General features: G+C 37.8%; 1 protein-coding gene across 1 annotated transcript in view; it reads right to left on the bottom strand.

The window, feature by feature from the left end:
- Window positions 1-335: 335 nt before the first annotated feature.
- The window catches only part of FHL5 (four and a half LIM domains 5), a 43,061-nt gene continuing 26,120 nt past the window's right edge, over window positions 336-17,276 (bottom strand). Inside the window, exons 5-6 of the mRNA XM_027853631.1 lie at window positions 12,617-12,803; window positions 336-596 (exon numbers count right to left, since the gene is read on the bottom strand). Coding sequence (XP_027709432.1) covers window positions 433-596; window positions 12,617-12,803 — 351 coding nt within the window. The 3' untranslated portion in view covers window positions 336-432. The remainder of the gene's footprint in view (window positions 597-12,616; window positions 12,804-17,276) is intronic.

The following is a 17,276-nucleotide window of genomic DNA, read 5'->3' as shown; positions in this document are numbered from 1 at the left end:
TTGAGGAGACAGACAAGCCTTTTTTTTCTCAGCCTGTTAAAATGGTTACAAGTAAGGTATATGAGAAAACTATTCAGACAAGCTCTCTCCCTGAGGCCTGTTTAGAAATTAACATCAATTTCTTACTTCAGGGTAGCTAGATAGCACAGTAGAGCACCATGCCTGGAGTCAAATCCAGCCTCAGACACTTAGAAGCTGTGTGACTCTGGGAAAATTACTTAACCCTGTTTGCCTCAGTTTCCTCATTTGTAAAATGAACTGGAGAAGGAGATGGCACTCTAGTATCTTTGCCAAGAAAACCCCAAATAAGGTTATGAAGAGTCAGATACGCCTGAAACAACTGAACAGCAATAACATCTTACTTCAGTTGAGGTCTAGATTTAGTGAGAGTGAAACCCTCAAGAAACACAGGTGAAAGGAGTGTTGCACCACTCAGATCTCAGACTCTGGGTTGGAACCACATTCCTGGCAGAGAATGGTGTCTTGATGAGTCAGGAAGCCTTGGCCCACTAAGGAGGCGTTGCATTTTCCACATCTGAAACAGTCGCTGTGCCACTGGCGCTCCTGGAAAGTGACGTACTGGGGATTTCCCAGAGCTAGGAATTTAAAAGAAAACACATTTTTCACATGTAGGCAAGTAATATAAACCCAGTATGTCTACTTTCAAGCCCTATAATCTGTTCTAGAGAGGGACTCCTGAATTCACCATCTGCATTTGCAGACAAAGTTCTTCCACTGGGTCCAGAAAAAGCAAGTAGACAAACAGGAATGTAAACACCTTCCCTATCCCTGATCCCCAGATTCAAAGAGAAAGTGACACTGAGAAAAAAATAAAAACAAATGTAAAGTCATATAATAAAGCTTACTATTAGACCACAATGAAAATAAATCTGTCACTCCTGTGAACTGATATAGAATAAAGTAAGCAGAACCAAGAAAACAATACACCCAATGACTTCAGCAATGCAAATAACAAAATACAGAATTCTACAGAATTCTAATCATCAAGCTTGTCTCTGAAGAAGAAACTAAGAGAGTGAGTATTGTGGTACAATATGGTACAGTGGGGGAAAAACTCTGATTCTGGAGTAAGGGGACATGAATTTCAACCTCCCCTCCTCTGATATTGCCTCTATGACGACAGGCCAATAAGTTAACATCCCCAGGCCTCAGTATTGTTAACTGTGAAAAGGGAGGTTTGGACCAGAGAACCTCTGAAGTCCCTTCCAGTTCTGTATCTATGATCCTGTGCCCTTCCTTTCCATCAACGGAGAAATCAGGTACTACAAGGATCGTTTCATTGTGTGATACGTTGGTTGGTTTTGCTGCATTGCTTTCTATTTTTTCTATTCTATTTTTTGAAAATCTTCAGTTATAAGGGATGGATCACTGAGTAAGGGAGTAAAGAGGGATATATTTAGAAATGGAAGTGATATAAAAACAAAATATACCAATAAAAATTAAAATTGTGTTTTGAAAAGATCAATACCTCCTGATATTCCATGCTTCCATACGTCTTTCCTGCATTGGCAACCTTACTATATTCCTGATTGGCATTTTCCAGTAAAATAATGGTGATAACCAAGTTGTTTGTGGGCATGACTAGTGAGGCCTACTAAGCAGGGGACCCTAGAGATGTGCTACCTAAACCCTGTTTCCCAGTGAGTGATTGAATGTTGAATTTGCTCCACTTCCTCAAATTCAAGTTCATAGGATGGATGGATAAGGATATAACATGTATACAGTCACATTTCCACATGACTCTCTCCTTTTCTCAGTCTTGCCAAGGAATACTGACTTCAATTGTACTCACCAAGGGTGTATGGAAATGACTTAGAGAGAGTATGGGGGGCTTTAAAAGAGGAGAGAAGAGCCTAGGGCATGGTCTTTTGTTGGTAAAAATATTGTCTCCATATTGTGCTCTACCTGGTCCTTCATTTGTATTTCACCAAATGATGAATATTGAATATTATATTCAGAGGATAATAGATAATGGCATCTCAGATATCATCTGGGTGAATGGGAGAATGGTGATACACAGGAACTCCCCCACAGGAATGGCGGAGTTAGGAAGAAGGGAGCCTTTGGATAAGAAAGAATTGTGGACATGTTGAATTCATCTTACAGATTAACGAACCAAGGCCCAGTTCTTAGAACTATAAAAGGAACCTTAGAAATCATCTAGTTATATGCACATGCCTCAATAGTATCCCCACAAATGACCATCTAAATTCTGCATGAAGATCTGTTGTGGCATTTCCTTTTCCTTCAACTGAACCTCATCAGGCATTCTTGTGTTTAGGAGCATAGCTAGGCGAGCATTCTCAAATATACCATCTGAGATGCTTAGTCATTGGAGTAGTTTAGTAAAGAGGAAAAAGAAACTCTCACAACAGGGTTACTGGGCATTCTGCTTGAGGAATGTTTGTTATTGTTTGTCCTTCATTCTCAAAGAGGACCAATGACATCAGGAAAGTGATGTCTTGACTTGCGAATGAATTGGATTTAAGTGAGGCAGAGCTGTGCAGTCACCAGCCTCACTCTCTCCTCCAGAGCCATCTGGGTCCAATGGCAAAACATAGATCAGAATGGTAGGAGATGACCCTAGATGCAGTAGGAGACCTTGATCTTTTTAAGCTAAAGTCTTTCCCAAGTCTCAGTTTGTCTGAGGTGACACCAATTCAATGACTAAGACTATGTAAGAAATGAGGTAAAGAATGGCTTCTTTTACCTATTCAAAAAAATCAGGTTGGGAGGGGGAGACCTTCAGGGTTTCTGGCCAGAACAGAAACACTTTTTTCACTTTGATTTATTCCACATAAATTTTTCCATATTTTCATGTTTTTCATTTGTAACAATATAGCATTTTATTGGTTTTGAAAGAGCACTACATGAAAGGGTCGTAAGATTGGATTCAAGCCCAAGGTCTACCACTCACTAGCTGTGTAACTCCAAGGCAATGTCAACTTCTCTGTGCCTCAGTTTCCTCATTTGTCAAATGAGGGGTTGGGGAATAAACTGGATGATCTCCAGTGTTCCTCTCCCGGCTCTGATGTTTTATGATTCCATGAAATATCCAATTTCCTATTGGACATCTGGAACTGGATGTGTCTTATACATCTTAAACTCAACATGTCTAAGACGAAACTCTTTATCTTCCTCTTCCCAAGTCCTCCTCCCTCTTCCTAAATCCCTGTTCCGTCAACAGTACCATTATCCTCTCAGTCACTCAAGCCCAAAACCTAGGTGTCAGTGTAAACATTTTCACTTCCCATAACTTTTAAAGAGTGATGGTGCATATTTGCATAATAGGGGATTGGTTTTAAACACATTTATTTCTAGTCTCAAATTCTTACTTGATTTCTTTCAGCAAGCATTTCATATTTCATAGAAAGTTTACATAAAAATTTTCTCACTTTTCTTGAACTAATTTTACAATCCTTTGTTGTTGTTGTTTTGTTGTTGAGTTGTTTCCATCATGTCTGACTCTTTATGACCCCATTTCGAAGTTTTCTTGGCAGACATACTAGAGTGGTTTGCCATTTCCTTTTCCAGTTCATTTTACAGATGAGGAACTCAGGCAAACAAGGTTAAGTGACTTGCCCAGGGTCACACAGCTAGTAAGTGTCTGAGGCCGAATTTGAACTCAGGAAGATGAGTCTTCCTGATTCTAAACTCAGTGCTCTATACACTGTACCACCAAGTTGTGAAACTAATGCTTTAAAAAAAATACTTTGCAATACTGCATGAAAGCAATGATAAATCTGTGCTGGTTGGTTCAACTGAAGTTTAAAAAAATCTCTAAAAAGCAATGAATGTCGTCCTAGTGTGCTAATTCTATTCAAGTTATACGCAAAGAGCTCATGGTCCTCAATCTCTTCAGTGTTTCCATATGCATAAATATTTCTCAAGTTCATAAATAAACTTTATTCATTTGGCAGAGAGACATCAAGGTAGTTCATCTCAAATTAAATTTGAACATTAAAACAGAAGCAGCTGGTAGCAGTGATTTAAAATAAGCCTGACCTAACTTGTAAGGGAGTAGCAAATTGCTCAGTTCTCAGATTTTCATTTACTCTCTGGCAATGAGGCTTCTTTGTTCAAAGAGACATCATCTATTAACTAGATACCATAAGAGAAAGATTTCCTCCTTGCACGACAGACAAGTCAGACTTCATTTGCACAGAACATAATGGTATGACATTAGTGATTCGTTTTGATCACAATCATTTAATTGTCTTTCTATAGAATCATAGCATGTCAGAGCTGCAAGAGATTAGAAATCACAGGCTTACAGGCTCATAGATTTAGAGCTGGAAATCCAGCCCCTTCACTCTACAGATGAGGAAACTGAGGCCCTGAGAGGTTAAGTGATTTAAGGTTACATAGGTAGTAAGCGGTAGAGAAAGGATTAGAAGTCAGTTGTCTTGCCGGAGCTTTTCCCACTGTACCAGTCTTTTTTTCTGTTGTTTCCTTACTCTATGAAAATACAAAATGGTGGTACATTTTTTGACAAAGGGAAAAATCACTTTTACGTAAGTTTCTACCTTTTGAGGATAAATATAGTCTATAAAGCTCAGAATTCTTTATAGTACATTAATAGTTAAAACTATTTAAGGTTTTCAAGATGGGCTTTTTTATCCGGACAATTACATTTTATAACTAAACTATTTTGTTTTCTTTTGCTTTAGTGTAAGATGAATTGACCATAAAATTTCTGTAGCTAGCTTAATCTCCCTTGTCTCTCTCTTTATTGCATGTTTGGAGGAAGAATGGGTTAGACAAGATGATCCCTGGAAGTTGTTTCTAGAATAATTATTTTTATAGCGCTTTTTCTTGGTGTAGATACTCAACCAAGTGAGGGTGGTTCCATCAAGTTTCAATTGTTTTAATGACAGAAAAAAGGAACTTAATGATTTGTGAATAATCCATTTAAAAAACCTTAGCCTATGATTATTATAGACTGAATTAAGAACTAATAGGATTTTCAGCGTCCCCACTTACACAGGGAGTGAGTGGAAGCTTTGTTGTTGTCCAGTTGTTTTATTCATTTCCAATTCTTCATGATCCCATTTGGAGTTTTCTTGGCAAGGCTGGAGTGGTTTGCCATTTCCTTCTCTAGCTCATTTTACAGAGGAGGAAACTGAGGCAAAAAGGTTAAGTGACTCACCCAGGGTCATACATCTAGTATCTGAGGCCCGATTTGAACTCACAAAGATGAGTCTTCTCAACTCCAAGCCTGGCATTCTATCTACTGCACCACCTACCTGCCACGTAAAAGCTTAGGGATGGCCTATTTACTCTTACATGCAAAGTGGAGTTCCCTTCTACGGTAGGTTGATGCTAAAATAGGTAGTGGAATTATAGGACGCTAAGTGCAGAGCAAAGTTAGCAGTTACAACCTTCAGAATGTCTTTAAAACTCCATTATGTGCTCTTTTAGCTTTCTCGATTCTTGGCCATCTCAAACAATTTGTTAACCAACCTACCTAAACAAAAAAGGATATAACTCCAGATTCAGTATCTCCCTAGAGCTAAAATATTCCTAGGCTTTGGAGATCCCATTTTTTTCAACTTCATTGGAATAGAGGATGTTGTAAAACTCATCAGGGAGCAACAGGTAGCTATCAACAAGTAGCACTGATCTTGGGTTCATACTTAAAGACCTTCCCCATGAGTTTCAGGAGATACAGAGTACATTGATCTGTAGGGTACATATGAACTACAGGGTGTGTGACATTGATAATTTATGACCTGAATTTTCTAAGGGCAAGCAGAACGCTGATTTCAATATAAAGCAAAACAGAATGCATACATAATGCATATGTGTATATATAATGTATTATACATGTGTAACAGAGAATATATTATATACATATGGTTCTGCTTTATTTTAGATATTATTTATATTACATAAATATATATTTGTGTATATATATATGTATATACATACACACACACATATATTCTGCTTTGCCACACACAGACACATGCACACACACAAACACTGCATGGATGGCTAATTAAAAAAATAAGAATATAGTAAAATATACTTAATGCTAAAGTTAAAATGAATATGATTTAACATTTATTTGGTGAAGAAGCTAGTTCAGGCCTTGGATCAAACAACATGAAGATGGTTTCTAATTTTATAGTATGTAAATATAAAAGAAGTGGGGGGGGTGGACTGAATCTTTTTTGACAATGATAAACTTTGAAAGTTGATTTTTAAAAAGTCCCAAAGATGGGGCAGCTAGATAGCGCAGTGGATAAAGTACCAGCCCTGGATTCAGGAAGACCTATGTTCAAATCTGGCCTCAGATACTTGACACTTACTAGATGTGTGACCCTGGACAAGTCACTTCACCCATTGCCTAATCCCCCTTCTAACCTATTCCTACACCCTCACCTCTAAAGATCCCTTCTTTATCCTCTCCGCCTTTCACCCCCCAAAAAATAATACCAAAGATCACCTTGACTGGCAGTGAGGCGTAGTCGTTAAAAGGCTATTCTCTGAGTTAGGATAGCCTTAGTTCAAGGTCTGTTACTTAGTTCAAGTCCAACACATATTGTATTGACCGTGAGACTGTGGCAAAATCACTTAACATCACAGTGCCATAGCCAACACTTTAAGACTATACATCGTAGCTCATTTGTTGATATGAGTTGGGAGAAGCTGTTTCCTCCCTAGAGCTCTTCACAACCATTGCTGTTTTCTGTGGCAAATAACCTGGTTGAAAAAACTGATGGATATTTCTTTTCTGAATTAGAGCTCACACAAAAATCATACACGTATATGTTCCTTCCTTCTTTTTTCCTCTCCTCTCTTTTGCGGGCGCACACACACACACACACACACACACACACACACACACACCTTGTTTACTTTTTTTTTTTCATTTTATCCTAAAAGGTGAGTGGAAAATATAAAAATCCATTTAGGTTTTTTGGATTCCAAGTAATTGACTATTTTTGCAATTTTGCTTAATACTTTTTTCAGTAGCCAAAAGAATCTGGTACTTGGATACAGAATCTCTTGCCAATTTGCCAATATTCAGGAAAGTGATTTATGTTTTAACTAATATTATGCATATATGTATATACATTATAGTTGTATATATGAAGTAAATGAATATACATGGCCAAAATTTATGTGTGAGTATATGAATATATGTACATAACCTTTTTTAAAACCTGTCATTCTTTTTTCTTTTCTTTTTAAATTTTTTTCTTTAGACAAATGCTAAAACTTAAATACAAAATAAGAAAAGAAAACGAAACATGTAAACTTAAATATAAAATAAGAAAAAACAAAGAATATCATGTGCACAGCAGAACATAGAAGAGGATTTAAATTATATAGCAATAACTTCTCATTTCAAGAAAGCCTATATATTAAATACTGTTCATTATGTTGAAAGCTATCCATCTTTTCTTTGCTTACTTGTAGGTTTTCTTTTGTTTGCTGCTATACACTTTTTACTTTGTTCTTTTCTCTCCCTCCCTCCCCCCTACCCAACACTCCAAGGCTACAATTGAGCATTGGATATATTCATATATAGGTATTGATATATATTTATACATATATACTCATACATATATACATATACTTTCCCTAAGAGATTCTATTCCTAATCTTTGGTTTTATGTTTGTGCATATCTCTTCTTTTCCTATCTCTTCTAACTCCTCTACTTTACTTCTACCTACTACCTTACCCTCGGGAGGCTATTACTTAACCTACCCCCACTCCAGCAGTCCTTCCCTTATCGTCCCATTCCCCTCAATCTAATCCCCCTTCTAACCTATTCCTACACCCTCACCTCTAAAGATCCCTTCTTTATCCTTTCCCCCCTCCCTATCCCCTTAGAGTTTTATTTCTTTCTAAATTTAGAAGACTTTCATACTCTTCTAAATGTATATGTATTTTCCCCTCTTAAACCCATTCCCAATGAGAGTAGGTTTCCAGAACTAACACCCCCCCTCCCCCATCTAATTCCTCTGTATTGGTTCTTCCTTTTGCACCTCATTTGTAAAAGAGAATTACTCTTTTAGCTGTACTTGAGTGGTTTTACTTTTTGAAGTCGTATCATACTCAGGTCTACCTCAATCTTCCTTATGAGTGACCTAATTACTAATAACAATCTTAGACATAGGTTTTACATTTTTCATACGTAAAATGTGAACATTCTATACTTTAGTCCCCTGTAATTGGTCATGTTAAATATTCTATTGAGTTCAGAGTTGTTTTTTTTTGTTTGTTTGTTTGTTTTAACAAAGTCCTAAAAGTCTGACAATTGATCAAATGTCCATTTATTTTTTTTCATTCAGAATTATGCTTAGCTTTGCTGGGTATGATATTTTTGGCCAAAAGCCCAGTTCTTTTGCTCTTTGATATACAGTGTTCCAAGACCTGTGATATTTTAGTGTCACTACTGTTAGGTTTTGTGTGATTCTACTTGTGGTACCACCGTATGTAAAGTTTTTTTCTTGTTGTTTGTAATATTTTATCCTTGATCTGGGGGTTTCGACATTTGACTATTATATTCCTATGAGTTTTCTTCATAGGATTTCTTTCAGGTGGTGATCTGTGGATTTTTTCTATTTCTACTCTCCCCTCTTGTTCTAATGCTTCAGGACAATTTTCTTTAATTATTTCTTGTATTATTGTATCAAGATTCTTTTTTTTTCTTTTTGATGAGGCAATTGGAGTTAAGTGACTTGCCCAGGGTCACACAGCTAGTAAGTGTGAAGTGTCTGAAGCTGGATTTGAATTCAGGTCTTCCTGACTCCAAGGCCAGAGCTCTATCCACTATGCCACCTAGCTGCCCCAAGATTCTTTTTTTTTTTTTTAGTCATAACTTTCAGGTAGTCCAATTATTCTTATATTTTCTCCTTTTGATCTGTTCTCTAGATCCGTTGTTTTTCTTATAAGATGTTTCACATTCTCTTCTATTTTTTCATTCCGTTTTTATAATCACTGCTAGTCCTGGGGTATGGGGGATGGTGCCGCTAATCCTCTTCAATTCACCCTTCTGACCTTGAACTCAAACCAAGACCTCCAGCCTCCTATAAACGCCCACAGTAGAGGCGCCCCCACCTCACCGCTTCTGCACTCAATGAGCATGTGCTGGTTGCTTCTTGCCCCCACCTCCTCTCTGCAGCACAGCTGGGTCTGGCTTTCCTGGTCAGCAGAGGTTCCCTCAATCTTTCCCAGATCAGATGCCCAACTCCCCTTACTGTCCCTGGGGTAAAAGTTCCTGTGGCTGGGGCCGAGGCAGCCTCCCAAACCAGCTAACCCCATGGCTTGTGGCTTGTTGTTTAAGCGGCTTGTCCCTTATTGTTAAAGCTGACCCTAGCCTGGAGGTGTTTACTCTTCCCTGGGAGGAAATCTTGTCCAGGATTTTTCTTCAGATCTTCTCCAATTGTCCCAGGAGGACCCCTCTTCTGTCTCTACTCTTATTTGTTTTCAGAGCTCTATGTTGGCCCAGGGGAGCTATTTTAATCTCTTTTGTGGAGGAAAATCTTGAGAACTTGAAATTTTCTGACCTACTCTGCCATCTTCCCAGAATCCTCTCTACATAACCTTTTTAAAGGGATTATTTGTAATAGTGACTCTGGTTTAATGCATGAATTGGTGTGTTATTTAACATATCTTCTATACATGCCCAGATCGTCTGTTTCCACCAACCTGGGTTCTGTGTGTCTATTTTCAAACATTTCAGACAGATGATGATCGAATATCATACTTTGGCACTCAATTCACATGTGCTTCTTTTACATATAACTTGAGGACCTTAAGGATGTTTATTTTCTATATTAGAACATTATCATATAATAGACCCAACAGGCACATGGGTGCCCAGTCATTTTGGTTAATGATGGTTGTAATGTAGCTCCAGGGTCACCTTGCTGTAACTACCACAGATTCAGATGGAAAAAAAAAAGTTACTGGTATTTTATTCTCATCATTTCAAACATCTGTGTATTTAGAAATATCTGGAAAACATTTGACTGATTTCTTTTTCTTACCCAGATGTCTAGAGATCATTAAACCATACTAAGGCTAAGAATTAAAAAAAAAAAAGTACATGTCTTGGGACCCATTGAACACTCCTATTTAGAGATCACTAGCAATCCAAGTGATTCTTCCTTTTATAGTTAGAAGGCACTAAAAGTAGCTACCCACACCCCCCCTTCCAAAATGTGCAAAGTAGACAGTAAGTACATAAGAAGGAGTCACCTGGTGGCAAGCTGTAGGGAGAGGATTATCAAGCAGCCCTTGGAAGAATTTTAGGCATGCCTTCTTACAGGCTTTGCCCCCTTCCAGTGTCCTCCAATAAGGTTTGAGGTTGAATGTTAGACTGCTACGTTGAGGCCTGGGATGATTCATACATGTATATAAAGGTACTCTTCTCTCTCCCTTTTCCAGTCCAAGGAAGGCAAGTGTGTTAGAATCATACATTCATAGATTTAGACCTACAAGAGATCTTAGAATCTTTCTGGTCCACTCCATTTTACATTCAAATGAAGAAACTGAACCCCAGGCAAGTTACACGGGTTAGAAGCCATGTAAGAAAGTCATGGATGACTTTCTTTCCTTTGTCAAGGTGGATGGTGGAATGTGTGCTTGGTATTTCCTAATGCCCTTGAGTTTGGAGGTGGAAGAAAAAAAAATACAGAAGTGTGGGGACTGTGATTCTTTAATCATATGCCACCAAAGCAGAGTGAATAAAATTGAGTATAATATACAAATATTAATCTTGGAAACTGCAGTAGGCTCCAGGAGCCTGTGTAGTAAGGGAGTAGGGATTAGAAATATGGTTCTGCTACATTGCTAAAAGTGTTCATAAATTGCTTTCAAGATGAGCTGCTGTTTTGTGTGTACCTGAGCAGGTGTCTCACAATCTGTGGTTCTCCTGGTCTATGATTAACAATTCAGCCAGCTCTCTGAGGGAAAGGTAATGTTTAATTTATTCATGGAAATCTATTTAACATGGATCAATTTACCATTTAGGTTATTTTCAGATTATTTTACAGGCATTTTGTTTCTTTAGTAGAAGCCTATCTTGTGGGTTTATGGCTAATTCTTAATTAAAACTCATTTCAAGTGAACAGAGAGAAAATAGAATACCATACTTGTTAGCAGGATTTTAAATTCTGATTAATGAATGTCTGACCTGTGTGACCCACATGATTACCACGCTGGGTTATTCATATCAATACTTGCATTTAATTAAACCATTGCCTTTTGAAGGTTGCATGGGCCTAGTAGACAATCATTTTAGATTCTCATTTATAAATACTGCCTCTCCTCAGGCCTTCCACATTTTGCTTATTCCATTTCACTTATTCATTCATTCATTCAACAAGCATTAATTAAGTGCCAGACACTAGACTAACTGATGGGATACAAAGGTAAAAAAAGAAGCAGTTTCTACCTTCAAGGGGGTTACCTTTTATTGGAAGAGAAAAGACTTTTATACAGATAAGTAAATACCAAATACACACAAAGTAAATCCAAAAGCAATTTATAGAGTATCAGGCTTTAGCAAACAAGGGAATAGGTTAGGCCTCTTGTAGGAGGGATATTTGAGCTGAGTTAGGCATTCTAAAAGAATTCTGGAAAGTAGTATGATACAGCAGAAAGTACCCAGCTCCGGAATCAGAAAACTTGGGTTCAAATTTTGCTACTGATACTTACTGTGCGACCTTGGACAAGTAACTTAACCTTTCTGGGCCTCGGTTTCCTTATGTATAAAATGAGGTGATTTACCTAGAAAACATCTGAGGTCTTTCCTAGTTTGAGATCTAGGATCCTTTAGGACTTAACTCACATCCCATCTCATTTATGAAACCCTCCTTAATGTCTGTAGTTTATACCTATTTTTACCCTTTCTTGTGTTGTGAGGGCTTAGCATAATAACTGGCACTGAGGCAAGTGATGGTACAGCGGATACAGCACTGAGCCTGAAGTTAGGAAGACCTGAGTCCAAATCTGACCTCGAACGCTAGATGTGTACCTCTGGAGAAGTTATTTAACCTCTGTTTGCCTCAGTTTCCTCAAGTGTAAAATTATGACAATAAGAGCACCTACCTCATAGCCATCTTGTGAGGATCAAGTGAGATATTTGTTAAAAACAAAAACAAAAACAAAAAAAGGTGCTTAGTACACAGGTTCTATATAAATGCTTATTCCCTTCCCTGGTACATAATAAGCACTTAATAAATGCTTTTTGACTTCTGACTCCTTAACTGCCATTCACTTCAATAGGCAACTACTATGGGCAAAATATTGTATTAGGTCCTAGGAAGAAAAAGATAAAAATGAAACAGTTCCGGCCTTTAAGAAGCTTATATTCTGCTGATCATTTTTTCCCCAGCAAATCTAAAAAGTTCCTTGCAGGGAAAGGCCATATCTTTCTGCTGGGTGTTTTATTGTGCTCAATAAATGCTTATTTATAAATGCTTATGCTAGACCAAAGTGCTGCATATTGAGTATTATTAGGCTTTTCTGCTGTATAAATAAAATCAGCTAACTTTTTCTTTTGTGTGCATCTCACTAAAGTGAAAGCAGCCTGCCTACGAAAGGGCTACGTAAAAATACGGAGAAACCTACCAGTGATGGGTTTGTCGCATGCATCACATTTCAGAGCGTAAAGGTCGGCATAGCAATCTTGGCAAAATGGATCATCATCCCTTGAAAAAAAATTTTCTCCATACAGCTTTTTCTTGCAGCGAGAGCACAGAAAGCAGTCCTTGTGCCAGGGTTTGTTGTGGAAAGTCATTCCTCCCACACTTACCACCTAATTTAGGAAAACAAAGTAAACGAACCTGTGAGCCCCTGTTGGATCAGGATGTTTTGATACTTGCTGCTGTGGACAAAGGGTCTGTTCTAGCGCCGTGCCTGGCACTAAGCTGGTGCTACGGAAATGCAGATTCCTCTCCCCTTACTAGCCCGACTCAGCGCTGACTCAGGCAGGTAGATGGCCTAGTGGATAGAGTGCTGGACTTGGAAACAAGAAGACAGAAGTTTTAATCCTACTTCACACATATACTAGCTATGTGACCTGTGTAAGTTATTAAACCTCTTTCAGATTCAGTTTTCTCATGTATAAAATGAGCGTAAAAATACTACTTTCCTCACAGGGTTGTTGAGAGGATTAAGTGAGAGTATGTAAAATGCTTCGCAAACCTTAAAGCACTGCAGAAATGCTAGTTATTATTTATTATTATTACTATTGTTAATGTCTCCATTTGCAATGGGATATTGCCTTCCTTCAAAAACCCTAAACCAAAAAAAAGAAAAGGCAAAGCTTCTGAAATTACATATTTTTCCCTATAAAATTGAATTCAATTTAGCAAAGCTTGATCAATCACCCACTGTCTGCAATAAAGCAGTTTACAATCTAGTGAGCAGGTTAAGGCCAAAGTGGGGTATGCTCAAATAGCCCTAAATTATAACGTGACTCTTTGGCAAAGCCTTTAACCTCACAGTGCCTCAGGCAACCCTCTGAGACTATAAAGTTGAAGGGTAGATACCTCTCTGCACTGGAAGGAGTGTATCACTAGGAGCTATCTGTACTGAGGAAAGCATAGTTCTTATATATTTTTAATGTGATAAACAGAGAATATCAAGCTAGTGGTTTGAATCTGTGTACCCTGGAGTGAGCCCATGTAAACTTTATATGATACAAGGAGCAAGGTGGCATCTTAGATTGCTCCCGTGAATTTATGCCAATTACCCTGTGAGGCCTCAGTAGACGACATCTTAATGCATTTAAAGGCTAAAAAACATTCCATGAGTTCATTTCCTCCGGGTTCATGCTTCTTTAGAAAATTATTTCTGTTGTAAGTTAGTTATAAGATTTGTTTTCTTTTTCTTTTGGAAAGTAAAGGTATGAGACAGAAAATGGTTAGGTTTTCCTCTGCTTAACAAAAAAAAAAAAAATAAAAACAACAACACCAGCTTTAAAAGCTGCTTAGGATAAGTAAATGGGACGCATAATGGCAAGAAATAAAGCAATTTAAAATAATTCTCACAGACTTCAAAAAAGGCTGGCCGCTTAGTGGCAGCCAAAGCAGAATTCAGGGTTTCTTTGATTTGTTCTGTAAAGCATAGCAAGCAATGCTTAAAAGACTGGAAACTCGAATAAAAGTAGTACTCATACCAAATCAGAACCAGACACATATACCACGGGCTATTTAATTAGGATGAAGAAACCCTGTAGTATTCAGAATGATTTAAATTGGATTCTGCCTCTTAGTAAGAGGTAGAGTGGCCTAAGATTAGGCAGGGGATTTCTACCTTCTCATTTCTCAGGTTGGTTTTGCCCCAGATTGAGCCTGTGGCTTTTAGAACAAGTTTCTTCTTCAATAAAACAAAACAAATGGTGTTTTTCCACTAAGTCGATGATGGATAATTAAGTAAGAGATCAGAGGATAATATTTTTTAAGTCAAATTTTGACTCCATTTTAACCCAAGGGATTTGAGATTCAGAGTACTTTGGGTCTGACTTTATTTACTTTCAGAAAAACATAAATTTCCACTTTCTAAAATGAAAACTCATGGCCAACTTTGATAACAACAATAACAAAAACCAATTTTTTTAAGGTCTAGAAGTCAAAGGCCTTTGACTGGAAAACATTTTAAGTTTGGCTCACATTGGCCAGATAAATATATATTTTTCATCTTGCCTTAAAAGATATGTGGATTCTAAATCCAAAGGAAGCCTTTTGGGGGTGGGTGGTGGTGGTGGGACCTGGCAAGGTATACCCTGTTTCTTATCCAATGTAAACACTTCACAATTCTTGATTACCCTGAAAAAAGTCCTGTATTTAGCCATGGGAACCCCTGGCCCTGCCAAAATGTAGGTTTTCTGCACTGAGGTCATACTTCACTTTGATTAAGCAGAGAAGCCCCCACCCCAGGATCTCATTAGTGTGAAGACAAACTGTTCTGTGTGCTGAATACTTTTCTGTTATTCCCATGACTCTATCTATATCTTGGCCCAAGTACACAGAACATTTAGCTGAAGAATGTCAAATCATTTTTTTCTTTTAGACTACAAGTTCTTAACCTTTTTGTATGTGTCAAGAACCTTTTTTGGCAGGCTGATAAAGCCTAGGAAGCCCCTTTCAGAACAATAGGGCCTACATTCATAATAGAAGGAAATGCTAAATTTCAACGAGAAGTTAATGAAAATAAAAAAGTAATTTTTTTTCCCATCTGAAGTCACAAACCTTCCAAAATTTATACATGGATCCCAAGTTAACAACCTTGTCTCTGAAATAAAATTATACCTTTGACTTGAGTGAACAGTTTTAAACTATATATGATTGATGCTGTATATGATCAGGAACCCCATCTCTCAATGAATGAAACAGCTCTCTAAACTAGTGCCATGCTTCCCAAAGTATGCCTAGAGGCCACTGGAAGTCTCCTGTCCTATCCATATGTATTCTGATGACCTTGGTGCCTTTTATTTATGGCAGTGTTAGCATTCATATTGAGGAAATCTCATTGGTATCTCACCACAAGCAGTGTTCATATGTTCTAGAAGACTTTCACTTCAGTATTGAAGGGCTAGGGCAGGGACTCCCTCTACTGATGGAGATTATTATCCTTCTACAACATGGTTGATGGGCTTTAAGAGTTTTTTAAAGAGTCTTTAAGAGTCAAAAAGTATATTTCTCCACAATTAACCTTATGATGCATCTCTCTGAAACTTAACTAGACTGATCTTTGGCTGGCAGATGTGTGGTCCATTACCAGGTTCACTCTGAGGCCATTCCAGCATGTTGTTGTTGTTCAGTCATTCATATTGGGCTCTTTGTGCCCCCATTTAGGGTTTTCTTGGCAGGATACCAGAGTGGTTTGCCATTTCCTTCTGCAGCTCATTACACAGATGAGGAAACTGGGGCAACCAAGGTTAAATAGCTTATCCAGGGTCACACTGCTAGTAAGCATCTGAGGCTAGATTTGAACCCAGGTCTTCCTGACCCCAGGCCTAGTGCTCTATCCACTTTGCCACCTAGCTGCCTCATTCCAGCATGATGGGGTCTGATTGAGTTAGTCTCTTTTTGGCATAGCCTTCAAGAGCTCTATGTTACCTCCATGATATAATGAACCATGAGAGGAGGACATTAATGAAGAAACAAATAGACATAGGTATAGAATCTATCAGTAAGAATTTATTGAGTAACTACTATATCCCTGATACTATTCTAGGTGACGGAATAAAAATAAATCCTTTCTCTCAAGAAGTATATATTGTGTGTATATGTGTATTTGTTTATGGGGTGGTACACGATGGATAAAGAGCATAATAGACACTTTGGAGTCAGGACAACGTGACTTCAAGTCCATGTTCCAACATATTCTGGCAATAATTCATGTAAGTTTCTAAGCATAGATATACATAAAGCATAGGCTGGTTATTCCATTCTTATCCATGGTCTATGTACCCCATTGCTCTCAGTGGCCCAGGCAACTGTCACAGAGGTTCCCTGGGGGTGCTGGAACAATCTAGGGGAGTGGTAGTAGCCTCGGGTACAGTTGGGGGCATTGAAAAAAAATAAGGGAGTAGGAGAAGCATAAAGAAAGAAGAGAAAAGTTTGAAAACCTGTTTGTACATGTTTCATCTCTTATGTAACAGAGTTAAAGTTGTAGTGATTACATTATTTTCCAAATAAATACACAAAATGCAAGTAATAACCAATCAGTGGTCAAGTCCATTGACAGGTCTTAACAAGCAAGTGTTGGCAGGTGAGCATGTTGCACATTGTCAGGAAGTCCAGCATGCATCAGCAGGAATATGTACATGTAATGACTTGTTTACAATATGATACTATACAGTTATGTGACACAATATTGTGTCATCAAAATTTCAATGCAGGAAAAATCCACAAATTTGCAATAAATTATTAAATGTAAGATGTGTTATTTAATATATATATATATTTTATATTTTGAAATCATGCAAATTTTTTTAAAAACCCTTAAAGGGTTAAAACAAGTAGACTTCCAGGGAGGGCTCTGAGTTTTTGTTTTTGTTTTTTTTTTTTTATAAGAGGGTGGTAGGCCAAATAAGTTTGGGAACCCCTGGTCTAAACTCGTAAGCTTCAGAACCTTTTCTTTTCAGAAATTTTTTCACTAGAAAACTTCATTCACTAGTGAAATCACTGATCTGGGCCAATATATATTTACAAATGAAGAGATAGATAGATGGGTAGATAGATAGATAGATAGATAGATAGATAGATAGATAGATAGATAG

The sequence above is a fragment of the Vombatus ursinus genome, unplaced genomic scaffold, assembly GCF_900497805.2.
Source record: "Vombatus ursinus unplaced genomic scaffold, bare-nosed wombat genome assembly UNPS02000582.1, whole genome shotgun sequence".
NCBI classification, from domain to species: Eukaryota; Metazoa; Chordata; class Mammalia; order Diprotodontia; family Vombatidae; genus Vombatus; species Vombatus ursinus.
The sequence above is the reverse complement of the archived record's forward strand: the minus strand, read 5'-3'. Positions and strand labels throughout refer to the sequence as shown.